Source organism: Mollisia scopiformis (assembly GCF_001500285.1).
Source record: "Mollisia scopiformis unplaced genomic scaffold LY89scaffold_10, whole genome shotgun sequence".
In the NCBI taxonomy this organism is placed as follows: Eukaryota; Fungi; Ascomycota; class Leotiomycetes; order Helotiales; family Mollisiaceae; genus Mollisia; species Mollisia scopiformis.
This window is the reverse complement of record NW_017263590.1, coordinates 1,088,718-1,103,486: the sequence shown is the minus strand read 5'-3', so window position 1 is coordinate 1,103,486 and position 14,769 is coordinate 1,088,718. Positions and strand designations below refer to the sequence as shown.

The following is a 14,769-nucleotide window of genomic DNA, read 5'->3' as shown; positions in this document are numbered from 1 at the left end:
GCATTGACTTACCGCAGCAGTGTCCATCCAGCTCTGCGAAGATTTGGGCCCCAACGATGCGGGACTTCATTTATTGATAGCCGGCCGGCCGGCCGGTCATGTTCTAATTCAAATCGTACAAGGGCTTCACTTCACATATTTATATCAGCCTCGCGGCGCCAGGTATTCTTCCAAGACTGTCTTATCAGACGGGATGGTGGCGCCAATTATGTCCATTCCTCCTATGTCTCAGGCGTCTTTACAGACACTGGTCTAGCCCATCTCTTATTCCCCAGAATTGAAGGCCAGTTCCAAAGACTGCTGTGGGTATGTCAAAAGTAATTGTACAAGGGAGAATAGCATTCTCCATCCGAATCGCTGCAAACGCCTGTTCTAGAGGTTACCTGCCCTATGCAGATGCCCATGCAAGATTATACACATATAGACATTTCTTCGTGCTCTCTCCTATACCCCAAACGCCGTTCTTGCTGCCGATGTCGTTGCTCGTTCGTGGATCGTGGGGCTTATGCAGCCCTAGTATTCTTGAAGGGTTGAATCGAGGTAATTATCATCGCTCGCGGAAAGCTGTCTTCCACTGTTTCGAAAAAGGTTCAGCCTCTCCCTGGCAGCTGCGCCCAGCTTGATCGCATCCAGGAAACCGGATTACGAAATCTCCGTCTTTGTATGTTCCAGTCTCAGTATCTCCCTTGTAATAAGAATTCATTGTACGCTGTGGTACTAGAGCGAGCTTTGAGAGGATTGTTGGGTGCCATTGTACAATGTGCTCCTAAACATTGATTAGTATTCATAGTACAGTCCAAGGCTTACTAACTCACCAGAGCGTGCGTGTCCGCTTTCTGGAAATTATATGAGCGGTACAATGGGTCAAACCAGGTATCCAGGAAGAATTTGCTCCAGTCCCCTTTGCGAATGATGAAACTGCCCTGTACCAAACCCTCCTTATCCTGAGTGAGGGCAAAATCGATGTTGGCACCCTTGATATATGGAAATGTTTTGATGACACTGTCTGGTGGCACAACTGACTGATCTCTTATCATCAAACTCTCCAACTTCTTGGGATTCATGATGTCGCCCTCAATTGTCATCTCCGGATTCATGATCAATGAATTCTGGTCCAAATACCAAACGTATGTACTGTACGGGAATTTCGTCAATGCGTGTCGAATCGCGGGAATCTTTGCCCATGTATCAGGGGCTCCATCCAAGACGTAGTCTTTGGCCGTAGGAAAAAAGGTTACATATCCTGATTGATGTCAATTACATCTCATGTAAAATCGGGATGCCAATTCTTACCATGCTTCCTTGCGTACTCTATCCTGTTGTCTTTTATGTTATTTATGTACTCCTTATTGTAGTTTTCTGGATCCAGCACCGTCACTATCACCACAGGCGGTGACCCTGATGGTACGCCATCCCCCCCTCCGAAAAGCTGTGAGATTATGAATATGACCGCGCCTACTGCACACGCGCAGAGTATGATAGCCTGCACCCTGCTTCTGCGCAGTACCGGGAAGCGCGCTGATCGATTCGCATACGGCGGAGGATTTGAGGATTTCCTCAAAGGAAATGCTAGATGCATTTTCTAGACGAACAAGCCTTCCGGCAACTGAAATGTTGGGTTTCCAGAGAATCGGTAATGGTGCGACGGCGAATCTGGAGAGGGAAATTTGTCGTTTTCGAGGATGAGAAGCTGACTTGCTTCGTATTCGCAATGGCTTGTCCTGGCGAAAAGACGTGGCACTTGCTGCAGAAGTTGCTGCTGGTCTTTGGACTAGTAATCCTACACAAACAGAGGTAAATCGAGGTTCGGTCGCGAAGAAATTATGTTCATGAATCGAGGTGGAGCGAAATGAAATGAATCGGTAGAGTACAGCGCTCGCATTGATAAAATGGCTTGGCGACGGGAGAAGGTAAACGAGTCAAGCGAATCAAAAGCCATCGTTTGTTTTCGGGTGAGATAACCGTTTAAAGGGGGCGCTCGTTACCCATTCTACCCTTCAGCTCAAATTTTAGATCTGACAGCAATCTTGCAGAGGGATAAAACAAATATTCCTCATTGTTACATGTGACGGCATTATACATTCCGCAGAATTAAGTTGGAGAACTGTTTGGTCTGATATGCTTAAGATGTAAGAAGTCTAAACTAGCCGACTCTTAGTGGCTGCGGCGGGTGGTCCGTAGATTTAAAGAGGCTCCGTCATAAGTTGAACGTCATAAGATATTGGTGATCATACATAATAAAATTGTCTTGGTAAGTTGAAGTGACTTCTCATACCTATCCAATTTTTATTTTCCAAATTCTAACAATCATGTCTTCGTCTATTATTCAGCTTGAGTGTCAATGCAACGTAAGTGCCATTATTTTAACAGTGTCGGTCGTCCTTTTCAATATTTACTAACACTGAATGTCTGATCTTAGAACTACCCGTAATAATTCATTCCGGCGAGTAAACAATGCATTGCTAACGTTCAATGGGCCAGATGGGGTAAGAAGGGAAAGGATTCTCTTGCTGCTCGTTATGCAGCTGCTACACCTGGGGGACATTTCAAGCTTGACGAGTCAAAGGAGTATGCCGAGGTAGGTCGCTTTGGTTACTATTGCTTTTTTGCCTTGGGAGATAATTTCTATTTGCGACTTTCCTCCCAATTTCTTTCTATCTATTTACCAGACCGATTCGCTACCTAGCTTCCGATTTAATAGAAACATGTTTTGACTTTCACCCTAGCAATGGATGGGAACATACCCAACCACACCCTCCCTGGTTTTGTCCACTGGAGAAGAGCTTCAAAAGCACCTGAACGCAAACAAAGAGAAGCTCATGGGCAAACCGATCCTAAACAAATTTGGAGCCGACCTGCCATATCTTCCTAAAGTAAGTTCTATTGAAGACTGTACCTATACATGATCTTAACCACTGTCCGTCCAGATCCTGTCCATTGCAAAAGCACTACCTCTCCAGATCCACCCCGACAAAGACCTAGCGGCCAAGCTACATCAGAAAGATCCCGAGAAATTTGGAGACGCAAACCATAAGCCCGAGATTGCCGTTGCTTTGGGAAAGTTTGAAGTATTCGTTGGCTGGAAACCACTTCTCGAGATCCAAGCCTTATTCAACAACATCCCGATTCTAAAGTCCAAATCCATCAGCTCCTCGCAAACACATTTCAACACAGAGACTTTGAAGGGTATTGTTGGGGAAATGCTGAGTGCGCCAGACTCTGAAATTGTGGAGATATATGAGACATTGAAGAAGACACCTGCAAAAGATTTTGGAAAACATACTTATATCCCGGAACTGCTGCCAAGATTGGCTGAGCAGTATGACAAGTCTGACCCAGGGAACCTTGTTGCACTCCTTACCATGAACTACTTGGTGTTGCAGAAGGGAGATGCAATTTATGTTCCAGCTGAGTAAGTTTTCGATCTGCTCTGAACGAACAGGATATTAACAAATCGGAAGTGGGATTCACGCCTACCTGAGCGGTGATATCGTTGAGTGCATGGCACGCTCAGACAATGGCAAACATGCCCTTTCTTTGTTCCTTCTCTTCGCTTTCTTTGAAATATGCCATGTTTGGGCTTCCGACCAAGTTTCGTCCCATTGCCGAGGATGCGGCTCTTAATTCTTTTATGAAAGCAAGTACTAACTTCATGAAGTGCTCAACACGGGCTTCTGTCCTCGTGCTGATCGAGATTCAATCGACCTATTTACCGCTGCTCTCACATTCAGTCCTAAAAATGCCGAGGAGGCGATGTTGAAGCCGAAACCATCAGACAAGGGGAGCAAAGGCCACACAAAGATCTTGGCACCACCCATGAGCGAGTTCGACATGCTGGTTACTGAATTGGGTGCTGGTGAGAGCGAGACGATCAAGCCTTTACAAGGGCCCGGTATCTTGATCGTGACAGGTGGAAAGGGAGTCATGAAAGCAGAGGGGAAAGAACATGAAGTGAAGGAAGGATATGTGTTTTTTGTTGGCTACAACACAGAACTTGAGCTTATAGCCGAGTCCGGCCTTGAGACGCACCTCGCATTTGCAGAGGCATAAATAGATCCATAGAGGAGCATCAAGAGATTGCAACATTGAGAACAGTTATGTATCAACTCATTCGCCTCTGGGTCCTCGTGTAAGCATCATGCCGAAGCAGGAAAACCAGCACCAACGATCCGAAAGAAAAGTGGCATAGCGACAGAGTGTTGACGAAACCCGCGGTCACCGGTAATGAAACGAGAACAAGACGCTCGGGTTTCGAGGCTCCAGCTAGGTGGTAAATATATGCACACAGACTAGTCGACACGATACTGGGCAGGATCTCGTGGCAACTTAAGAGTGTGCAAAGTAGGAAGTAATGACGGTTCAAAATGGACAACATATATGCGATAAAGTCATTCTATGGTGCCTGGGCAGTAGTTTACAAAATCCTCGTGTCCCCAACACCTCGCTAGAAACAAGAAAAATGCAAGTCAATCATCAAAGAGTCTTTCGTTCTTCAGTCGCAGATGAAGTGGGTGCATCTGCGGTTGACGTACTTTGTGCCGCTGTTGAAGACCCGGCTGCTGCTTGAGCGGTTGAAGGTTCATCAAGCTCGTCAACATCTTCGTCCTCATCTCCTTGGACATCGGCAACTCGTTCACCTGCCTTTTCAAGGGCATTCTTTGTCCAAGAACGCACCCAAGTCCATACGGCCTATGAAGATGTCAGTTGCAACACCACATGTTGACCTATCTATACTCACAGCTAAGAAGGTTACGACTCCAATGATGACGACAGTCCAAGAAATATCCTCTAAGCGGTCCCTTCCAGTCCCGCCTCTTCTGCGGCCGCCACCCAAGATGCCTGTTTGGCGTAGATTCCACCAGTGCCAAGGAGACATTGCAAAAAATACCTTCACGAAACCTAGAAGCCCAAGGGAGGCCAATCCTTTCAGAAAATGCTCAGCCCAAGAAGCCTCCTCATCTTCGAGAAGTAGACGCGGTCCGCCAGTGGGTATGGAGGTAATAGTCTCATAAGGATCAAGGTAGAGGTTGATAATCGGATCTGCAACGAATCCGAAGACAAAGACCGCAGCCAGCATAATCGCAAATGTGAGAACAATCTGTGTCATCGTGCTCGTAATGACTCGACTCCATCTCATCCTCTCCAGACTATATTTGAACTTGCAGGTTGGACATTCCCAAAAGTTGCGTCGTCCGTACGCTGGATCTGCATGTCTCCATGCCTGTAGACAACCTTCATGGACGTATTTCTGAGAGCCGCGGCACTTGCAAGGTCGGATCAGGCGACCCAAATCTGGAGAAACGTATCTGACTTTTGGGGCTGGATGAAGGATAGAAGGTATGCCACCGGTCAGCCCGTCGTAGGTTGGCGGCACTTCTTCCAAGCATATCCTACATGTTCGTGGTGGATAGTGCCTCTGCCTCGGAAGAGGACCAGCATCTTCTGGTTGTGTTTCTGACTCGAACTTCGGCTCAGGCTCTTCTTCTGCGAAGGTTCCAGGAGGATGATAATTTTCAGTTGAAAACGCATCGTGATTCCCCGTATTGATATCTTCTGGCCAAGACCAGGCTTCTCGTGCTTGTGGTACGGACATTGTTTGTAAGCTCGGAGCTTTGGACTTAATATATTTAAAGTTTAGTCGTCATTGAAGCTTTCTGCGATTCTTCGCTGCGACTCCTAGAAGCAATCAGTGTTGAGTCATTAGTGGAAGAGCACAAAGATAGCTCCACGTATGTAGTGGGGTGAATGGTTCTCTCCAAGCTGAGATGTGGCTTGTCTTTGTTCCAGAAGAGTAAAGAAAGTCAAATTCCGGCGGCAAATGGTGTAACTGAAGTCCGATCCGAGGACCTGCGTAAGTGCTCTGTGAGGCTTGCCGTATAATTTTGGAGCCTCAGGATAGGCGAGTGCTATGCGCGTCTTAGCTGCCTCAATCAGTAGCTTGACCTTCAAGCCTCTCGAGAACAGCTCAATTCTTCACTTTTCTCCAAATTCCCAAGTGTCTAAAACTCTTTCTCGGTCTGCTATCGTTAGGGGCTTCTCTTCGACAAGGTCTTACGAGTATCAAAAGCTATGGCGGACAGATATTCATTCTCCTTGACCACGTTCTCCCCCAGGTAAGCTCTTGAACTCTGTAGCTGGATATGAGACACGCCGTTTGGCGTATCCTCAACCTGTACATATCAGAGACTGACTGATATTCATAGTGGAAAGCTGGTACAAATTGGTTAGTTCCCGTCAAGAGCGCTTTGCCTTCAGCTGCACCTCACCGTCCAGACATATTGAAGCTAATCGTACTGCTCCAGAATATGCTTTGAATGCTGTCAACCAAGGTGTTACTGCGCTGGGTATTAAGGGTACGTCTGCTAAAGCTCATGCTTACGTTGCAGCATCTTTTGACACCGAAATAGCTACAAACGGCATTGTCCTGGCTACGGAAAAGAAGTCATCCTCGCCCCTCATCGATCCTCCTTCCCTCTCGAAAGTCAGTCTCATCACCCCAAACATTGGCATGGTCTACTCGGGAATGGGTCCAGATTACAGAGTATTAGTCGACAAGGCACGCAAAGTATCGCACACCGGCTACAAGCGAATCTACAATGAATACCCACCAACGAGGATATTAGTGCAGGATGTTGCAAGAGTCATGCAGGAGGCTACTCAATCAGGTGGTGTACGGCCATACGGTGTCAGTCTGTTGATTGCTGGATGGGATGAGGGTATTGAGCCGGAGTCCGAGCAAGCAGCAACAGCTGATACGCATCCTGACGAGAAGAAGCCTTCGGGCAAGACCGGTGGAATTCTGAAGGGAGGTCCTATGTTGTACCAGGTCGATCCCAGTGGTAGCTACTTCCCATGGAAGGCGACGGCTATTGGCAAGAGTGCGACATCTGCAAAGACATTCTTGGAGAAGAGATACACAGAGGGATTGGAGCTGGAAGATGCAGTCCATATTGCGCTGTTGACTCTGAAGGAGACGATCGAGGGTGAGATGAATGGCGAGACAGTAGAGATTGGTAAAAGCCACTTTAATGCAAGACTTTTGAAGCTCGCTAACATTGTCTAGGAATCGTTGGCCCACCAGCTGATCACTTGCTTGGCGTTGAAGGAGTTGAGGGTGCTCAAGGACCAAGATTCAGAAAGCTCAGCCCTCAAGAGATTGAGGATTACCTTACGAATCTATGATTTTCTCTTCAGCAATGCATCTGGTAATTTCAACGTTGTGCGATCATGGGCACGGTGTACTATAGAAATGGCATAAGAAGACAAAATGAAAGAAATGAGATACCAAGATGGCGGATTGTCAGGTTCCTATGTGATTTCTTCGACTATCACCAGACTATTCTTATATCCTGCATGAACGCTAGCGATCCGCTGACTATCCTTTAAAGGCAGGATAACCTGTTTCCAAGTCGGAACCTCCTTTTCATCCAAGCCCAGCTGCCCATTACTACCTTCGCCGACGACAAATAGCTTCCGCTCAGTAGTCAGAATCAGCATATGATTCACACCAACGGCAACATCAAGCACATCTTCTCCCTCTAGATCAAGTGGCATCGGCGCTCCTGTCAGATCCTCCAGCAACTTTGACTGTCCTGGTCGGCCACCCCATACGTAGAGATCATTACCATTTGTCAACGCAGCCGTCACATATCCGCCAGAAGAGATCTTTCTTATTGGTCCGTTGGGAACATCTGATAGATCTTCCACAGTGCAAGGCGTTGCTGCTGGTCTCATGAGCATCAGCTTATTTCCAAAAAGAGGCATCAGAGGATAGATAGTACCTCTCATCCGATATCTCTCGTCCAAGACAAGCTTCATATCTTCCATCTCCCCAAGTCCACACTTGACCATCACTAGTGAGCAATGTAAACGTACACTGATTTGCTACTACCTGGAGACTGCCTCCACATTGACGAAGCTTCTCGCCATGGTCATTGAGGTAGGAATCGAACGATTTGTATTGCTTCAGAACACTTTCGTTTGCGTTTATCGGATCTGCTGCTGGTGTATTCTCAGAGGCTGGTCTTCCTGGATCTTGCTCAGAACAAGACTGGCATACAACTATATCGTTGCCTGCTATAGCCAGGTTTGATAAGTTGTCCTGTTTAGAAATGCAATGCTCAATGAGGTCGTCGAAGCATCCAGCTGTGCGCAAGCCCGCCGAGGTCTTTACTAAATATAGTCAGCTTGGAACAAGTAGGAGCATGTATGAGCTCTTGGCACAACTTTGATATGTATGAATGTAAGCTCAACCACCTCGAAGCTTCCAAGTTCAGAAGGCAGAGAAGAGATGATCCAGTACTATCACGTGATCTATAGACTCTGGCTCCCTCGTCTTCGAATGGCCATAAACGAGGAAGTCAAAGACGTTCAAGAGCAGGAATAACCTCATGGCCACTTTCTTACCTAGAGTGGCTGACAGTGTGGTACGAACAATTTCGATGCGTTTGTCTGTCAGAATGCACTTAAACTCCTTCAGATCACGATGACCAATTCCAGGCACCTCTTCGAAATCAAGTTGACCCCACGCGTTGAAGCCAGACGCCCATAGTTCCATAATTCCTGAAACGCAGTGGTGAAATGCTCATGAAGCCACTTGGACCAGCACGAACCGAAGAAGAAGCTCAGCCTTGCACTGCCCCCACTTTATTTATGTCAGACTTGCAAGTTGACATCGATTTCCTAACAATCACATCTCTCATCATTGCCGTTCTCCTTCCACTCGGAATTGGTTTTCAACGTTCGTATCTGCACAATTGTATGAGATCAAGATTCTGAAGGTTCTAACTTTAGATAGCTGACGTTGCTCGCCCTGAACCAGTCGACGCCAAGCCCCCCAGTCGAAGCTCGAGCGAGTCCTCAAAAGTGTCTGCCTATTGACCAGGCTACCACATTGTTCCTGCAGGGACCTGAGGAGGAACGCCCATCGCATCCCACTTCCCCAGAAATCCACTTCTCTGGTCTTGTGTCTTCTAATAATCCCATTGTTCTTCTATATACAACAATTGGGTTCTGAACAATTGTTCATCGAGCATCCCACCTTCCGTTTGATGGTTTGCGCAAGTCACGCCAGTACTTCGTATAGCATTGGAGAGTCCTGTACGAGTATTTCTCTGGATTTCTTTGGTTCCTTTCGATATACTTAGTCTCTTTTCGTGGCGATTATATACGTTCTGTACATGTTATTCCTGGCCAAGTGTTGAACTATCCGAATCTGTGGCGACCCAATCGACGAGCGAGCCCCTGGACTCGAAGCGACTCGAGCGGCCGTATGGCTGCGAACCTTGACCGTTCCCTCGATATACCCTGAATACGTTCGACCGCCATCATGAATCTCAGTCTTCCTATCCGGTCCGCTAGTCGGAATGCCAGGAACGATGAGAGCAGAAATCACTTCATGAACTATACTCCTACCTCATCTACTGAGGCGATACTGGGTCCCATTCGAGAGCCTGCTCCGCTCAATGATCGTCTTATCGTCGGTCTGGATTTTGGAACTACTTATTCTGGGTGAGCCATATTTCGTTGTAGAGTGTATGCCAAGCAGAATGCGCTATTGGGGGAACGAATTGTCTTGAGGAAAGCATTCGATGCTGGAAAAGGGTTTTACTTTGCTGGCTCGAAGAGATCACCTCTACATCTTTGAGCAACTATCATTCTGAGCACCGTCTATTGCCAGGAAACTCTCGATGCTTCATGTGACTCGAATTTGTTCTCGCAGAGCTTCATACACTATCAAAACTCACCTCAAATCCTAGCTAACTATCGAATAGAGTTGCAGCAGTCTATACGTCCACACCAGATGATGTCGAGATCATCAAGACCTGGCCAGGTGGGAACGGAATCACATCAGACAAAGTCCCCACAGAGATTGCCTACGACTTCCCCCCAGATGCTCCAAAAGGCACAAACCCAACAATAAAATGGGGATTTCAGTTCAGACCCGAGGAGTCTCGATTACGCTGTATCAAATTATTCCTCGATCGGTCACAGAAGCTCCCTTTCTATGTTAGTCCTCTAGAGACAGCTGCCCAACTAAAGAGGTTCAACAAGAATGTCGTGGATGCCGTGAGCGACTATCTCACACAGGTCTATGACCATACCATGGAGACCTTGACCAGAAGATACGGCGAATCCTTCATGGCGTCGACGAAAGTTGAATTTGTCCTCACATGTCCTGCGGTTTGGAGCGATGCTGCGAAGAACACCACGTTGCAAGCCGCAGAACGAGCTGGCATGGGAGCCAAGTCAGACATTCAGATGATCAGCGAGCCTGAAGCTGCAGCTGTCTATACCCTCAAGGCTATACAGCCAAATCACCTATCAGCTGGAGATAACTTTGTTGTTTGCGATGCTGGTGGTGGTACTGTCGACTTGATTGCATATAAAATCATCTCCCTGAAACCATTGAGGGTTGAGGAGTCTGCTGTAGGCACAGGCGGACTTTGCGGTAGTGCATTCTTAAACTACCGTTTCGAAGAACACGTTCGAAATCGAATTGGACATCAGCGCTTTGATGAGATGAAGCTGAAGAAAGGGAAGTGCTGGCAGATGGGACTACGATACTGGGAAGAGTTCGTCAAGCGAAACTTCAACGAAGAAGAGCACGCTGAAGTCAACGTCCCATTCCCAGGACTACCTGATGATGAAGAAGCTGGTCTCGACTGTGGCTTCTTGGTCATGACTGCAGCTCAAATCAAGGAGATCTTCGAGCCAGTCGTGAAGGAAGTCTGTGACCTGGTCCAAGGACAGGTAGATGGCATCAGACAAAAGGGTGGCATAGTGTCTGGAATCGTACTTGTTGGTGGCTTTGGACAGAGCAATTATCTATACACACGACTGAAGTCACATTTCAACACCGCAGCACCACCTCCATACAGCGAGCGGCCTACACACGCACAAGCCACAGCTCTAATCGAGAACGGTAGTGTGGAAGTTATGCAACCTGTCAATGCTTGGACAGCAGTCGTCCGAGGCGCTGTTCTCAGAGGATTGGAAGGAAGCATGGTCGTATCGAGGAAAGCTCGAATGCATTACGGCACCTCTTATGCTACTGTTTACGACGAGGATAAACACCAAGTAAGTGAGCGGTACTGGTCTCCGCTGTGGGAACGATGGATGGTTAGCGATAGGATGCAATGGCATATTACTAGTGAGTACATCATTCCCAACCATCAGAAAGACTGTCAACTGACCAAATACCAGAGGGTGAAACCTTGAGTGCCGCTTCTCCAATCAGTTTCCACTACACGCGGAACTTCAGGCAAGTGACCCCTCAGCCTTCTCTTCCCTATGCTCTACTAATCGTCCATTCTCAGACCAGGACAATCACTCATCGTGTCCGACGACCTCATCGCCTCCGACGCGGACGGCGAGCCACCCTCCTCCTACACCCGCGATCTAATCAACGTCTGCACACTCACGACGGACCTAGGCGCCGTGCCGAAAAGCCTCTTCACGAGATTAACAACCACACGCGGCGTCGAGTTCGATAATCTGGATTTCACGCTTGAGATGGTTGTTGAGAGCGCTGGGCTGGCGTTCGAGTTGAAGGTTGATGGTTTTAGGTATGGGAGAGTTGAGGCTGAGTTTCATTAAGGCGGAAGGAGGTGTGAATGATGAGGATATTGAGCGCTGGAATTGAAGGAGGGTTCTGTATGGTTATATATCAGTAGAAAGTATAGTACAATAGCTTGCAAACACAGTAACATTTAATGCTTGGAGCTTAACATAGCAAGTCTCATCGTGTTTCAACTGTAAGGTCTTTTTTTTTCTAAATCTGGTTCCCTTAGATTAGCGGATAGGAGATTTCATCCAACAATAAAAAAATCCTAAGAACAGAAAAGCCTTTGGACGTGATAAATGGTAGGCTTTTACTGGACAGATTAAGGCTGCCGTACGCGCCTATTCGAGATTAGTTGGGGCATATATAGAAGATAAAATTCCGAGAATTAACTCCAATTCCTCCTCATCTCCTCATGCGTTTTTCTACCCTTTCTACTATACCTCTGTTTCTGTACACAGATTACTTTCGAGGAGTCTAGTGTATTGAGCTAAGCCTTTCCCTGCCCGCAACCGGCCTCGAGTTATTAACACTCAAAATCATCCGATAGTAGTCGCTACAGAGGAAGACCCCTAGCTAAAGTCTTAGGTCTCTTGGGTCATTATCACAATAATTGAAGACTTGGTTTTCACCTCTTGTAACGATGATGAACGTAAATCACTCAGAATTGGTAACAGGCAAGGCAAACTAGGTTTCTAAGCTTTTGTCTTTCTTCTCTCATCTATAATCAGGGTATTCGCAGTGTATCTATCGTAGCCGGCTATGTAAGATTCCTGGTATCATTCCTCGTTCTGTATGTTCGCAAAGTCATCATTGCCGTGGTCATCCAACCTCATGATATGTGCTTGAGCTCAATATCTTCGAAGCTTTCCAACGTCCTCGGCATGCTCCTTCATCTTTATGGCTCGAATGGCCCGTCTTGCATGACGCCATTCCACGGGGCAGTAGAGTCCCGTGGGTTATTCGCAAGACCACGCGAATCTAATTGAGATTTCGCGGGCGGTATATCCAATACATGAGTATCAACAATAGGTATCAATCGGTATCAATATAGCTGACTCACGGCCGAAAATCGATCACGGCAAGCTAAAGTCACAAAGTCAGACTTGCAACTCGAAGATGGACCATGGAACTTACTCTGCTATTGACACCGTAAGCAAGTCTCTCTCCATTCGCATCCCAGCTAAGTGAGAATTGGTCTTCTTCTGTACCAGAGTCATGAGACTGTGGAGTTTCCCATCCTGCTTCACGAACTCTAGTCCAGATTGCACGAGGAAGGTTAGTCTCGGTTACGTCCCATATCATGACTTGTTGATTCGTGCCACCAGCAATAAAAGCTCCATCAGGGCTGAAAGAGAGCGCCACAACAGCTGAATTCATCGTGATGGATGCCTTTGGTTTCGCATCTGGCGAGAGCACGTTCCAAATGCTGATAGCTCCATCGTCACCAGCTGATACCAGCAAACGCTCAGAACCGTCGAGCTGACGGGGAGCCTTCAGTGGTTGCCAGCTGAGACAAGTGATCAAGCTTTGATGTGCATTGAACGTTTGACGCTGACCTTCCGCAGTAAAAACCTAATCTCATGTTAGTGTAATCTTCAAAGCAATTTGAGGTGCACATACGTCGACCGTTCCAGACTCGCTGGCGGTGGCTAGTCGGTGAGAATGCGAGTCATATATGACCTTAGAAAAGGTGTCCTCGGGACGTGTATCAAATGCTCTTAGTGGGGAGATCTTTTTTTCGCCCTGGAAATAAGAAAAGGTACGGAGGATGGTGCCGCCACAAACGGCAAATTCATCGTCGGTGATCCAAGCAGCATCTAGATACTGGTCGTGAAGGACATGGTTGGGTAGAGAGAATGTCACTCGTTCTCCAGAGGCCAGACACATCACGGTGAAAAGACATCCTCTGAGTTCATCTTGGGGCGATATTGCGAGGCAAGCAGTGTTTGAGGGGTTCCAACGCAGGCATACTACTGGCGAATCAAAGGCGCTGAACGAATGAATTAGTAAGCCGTCGATAGCATAGAATTCAATCTTGGCGGTTCCTTCATCGGTCGGTTCACTTGCGAGGGCAATAGTTGAACCATCGGACGACCATGACAGTGAGGTTATGGTGATGGACGAAGGCGTGTTGCTATCCAGCAGTGGGGTAAAATCCGCAGAGACAGGCTTTTCGGGGCTGTCGGAACATGTGTCGGGTTTAGGACTCGAGAGCGTCCACAACCGTGCTAGTGCATCAGTACCCGCAGCCGCCAAGATCATGGGATTTCGAGGATTAAACTCGCAATGGAGAACAACTGTATTGTTCGTTGATGGATCTTCTGAGAGCTCTAAGAAGTTCGTTCTCTGAGAGAGATCATCAGTCTTCTCCATCTGAGTGCCTTGCTCAGGTCCATTGGTGGCTACAGCTGGAGAGGGCAGCTGTTCGGGAGACGGATAGGCATTCTCGTCGGCATTCTGCTCCTCGTCAATGTCCATCGGGGTTGCATCGAAGCCATTTTCATAGCCATTGCTGAGTCGAGCTTTCTTTCCTGGTGGGCCTGATTGATTCTGAGGATGTTCGAGGTCGATGGGGCGTTTTCTGGCATTTTCAATATCCTGGTCAGGTGCCGGATGCGATGATGGCACCAGAGGGCCGAAGAACCCAGATTCAACCTGCGCGCCATCATCATGATTCTTACCAAGCTGTTAGTTTTAGAACTCGGATGAAACGACCTAAATAGACAGATATGACGGGATGAAAGGACATAGGTAGCTACGACAGACAAAAAACGCATGGCGACATACCTTTGTTGCTTCGCGGTGTTGCGCGCTGTACAGGAGGCCGCTGTTAAGCATCGCCACTAGGCTGTGATTCTCTACATGGTTTGCGAATGGCAGCTGCTGCGGATCTTCTTTGTTCCACTCCTTTTGGAGACGTACGGCGGTCTCTCGATAATCTAGATTGCAATAGTCAATACGCAGAAGCGTGAAGGCGTCAACCGCGCTGTACATACCAGATTCAATCAGATACCTATGCAACAATTGCCGTTAGCGAAAAGCAATCCCGTACCTGAAAAACCAATTGAGTGGATCACGAGGAAACACGTACCTCCAAATCAGATAGTTGACTCGATCGGAATCGAGCGGCTCCTTCGCCATCGTTGCGCTGCAGCTACGCGACGGAGGAGAAATCTAGGGAACAGTTGCAGAATACTGAGCGT

The 14,769-nt window shown here is 47.5% G+C and overlaps 7 protein-coding genes across 7 annotated transcripts; 3 read left to right on the top strand and 4 right to left on the bottom strand.

Moving 5' to 3' along the window:
- Positions 1 to 82: 82 nt before the first annotated feature.
- LY89DRAFT_706807 (uncharacterized protein) lies at positions 83 to 1,856 on the bottom strand. The gene is made up of 3 exons (XM_018217551.1): positions 1,294 to 1,856; positions 816 to 1,243; positions 83 to 766 (listed from the first exon to the last, which is right to left on the bottom strand). The coding sequence occupies exons 1-3, from the start codon at positions 1,577 to 1,579 to the stop codon at positions 548 to 550; spliced, it is 933 nt and encodes a 310-aa protein (XP_018072633.1). The 5' UTR covers positions 1,580 to 1,856; the 3' UTR covers positions 83 to 547.
- A 453-nt stretch (positions 1,857 to 2,309) lies between these two features.
- On the top strand, positions 2,310 to 4,510 carry LY89DRAFT_746551 (mannose-6-phosphate isomerase; the record flags this gene model as incomplete). Its single annotated transcript, XM_018221093.1, has 6 exons — positions 2,310 to 2,348; positions 2,492 to 2,578; positions 2,727 to 2,873; positions 2,928 to 3,412; positions 3,462 to 3,520; positions 3,659 to 4,510. 6 exons carry the CDS (start codon positions 2,310 to 2,312, stop codon positions 4,048 to 4,050), a joined length of 1,209 nt encoding a protein of 402 aa, XP_018072632.1. The 3' UTR covers positions 4,051 to 4,510.
- Positions 4,511 to 4,596: 86 nt separating this feature from the next.
- LY89DRAFT_558259 (RING finger domain-containing protein) lies at positions 4,597 to 5,569 on the bottom strand (the record flags this gene model as incomplete). The annotated part of the gene is made up of 2 exons (XM_018208411.1): positions 4,597 to 4,689; positions 4,739 to 5,569. Coding segments are annotated over 2 exons (924 nt in total), but the record flags the coding sequence as incomplete, so codon positions are not given.
- A 407-nt stretch (positions 5,570 to 5,976) lies between these two features.
- Positions 5,977 to 7,412, top strand: LY89DRAFT_717859 (20S proteasome subunit Y7). The gene is made up of 5 exons (XM_018218374.1): positions 5,977 to 6,113; positions 6,204 to 6,223; positions 6,303 to 6,353; positions 6,408 to 7,013; positions 7,064 to 7,412. The coding sequence occupies exons 1-5, from the start codon at positions 6,070 to 6,072 to the stop codon at positions 7,180 to 7,182; spliced, it is 840 nt and encodes a 279-aa protein (XP_018072630.1). The 5' UTR covers positions 5,977 to 6,069; the 3' UTR covers positions 7,183 to 7,412.
- On the bottom strand, positions 7,295 to 8,659 carry LY89DRAFT_717858 (RCC1/BLIP-II protein). The gene is made up of 3 exons (XM_018218373.1): positions 8,407 to 8,659; positions 7,782 to 8,172; positions 7,295 to 7,729 (listed from the first exon to the last, which is right to left on the bottom strand). The coding sequence occupies exons 1-3, from the start codon at positions 8,555 to 8,557 to the stop codon at positions 7,309 to 7,311; spliced, it is 963 nt and encodes a 320-aa protein (XP_018072629.1). The 5' UTR covers positions 8,558 to 8,659; the 3' UTR covers positions 7,295 to 7,308.
- A 312-nt stretch (positions 8,660 to 8,971) lies between these two features.
- Positions 8,972 to 11,724, top strand: LY89DRAFT_44486 (actin-like ATPase domain-containing protein). Its single transcript, XM_018207575.1, has 4 exons — positions 8,972 to 9,510; positions 9,774 to 11,152; positions 11,206 to 11,263; positions 11,319 to 11,724. Exons 1-4 carry the CDS (start codon positions 9,329 to 9,331, stop codon positions 11,596 to 11,598), a joined length of 1,899 nt encoding a protein of 632 aa, XP_018072628.1. The 5' UTR covers positions 8,972 to 9,328; the 3' UTR covers positions 11,599 to 11,724.
- An 898-nt stretch (positions 11,725 to 12,622) lies between these two features.
- LY89DRAFT_668441 (WD40 repeat-like protein) lies at positions 12,623 to 14,707 on the bottom strand (the record flags this gene model as incomplete). The annotated part of the gene is made up of 6 exons (XM_018213041.1): positions 12,623 to 12,649; positions 12,701 to 13,138; positions 13,187 to 14,242; positions 14,354 to 14,505; positions 14,563 to 14,579; positions 14,658 to 14,707. The coding sequence occupies 6 exons, from the start codon at positions 14,705 to 14,707 to the stop codon at positions 12,623 to 12,625; spliced, it is 1,740 nt and encodes a 579-aa protein (XP_018072627.1).
- Positions 14,708 to 14,769: the final 62 nt, after the last annotated feature.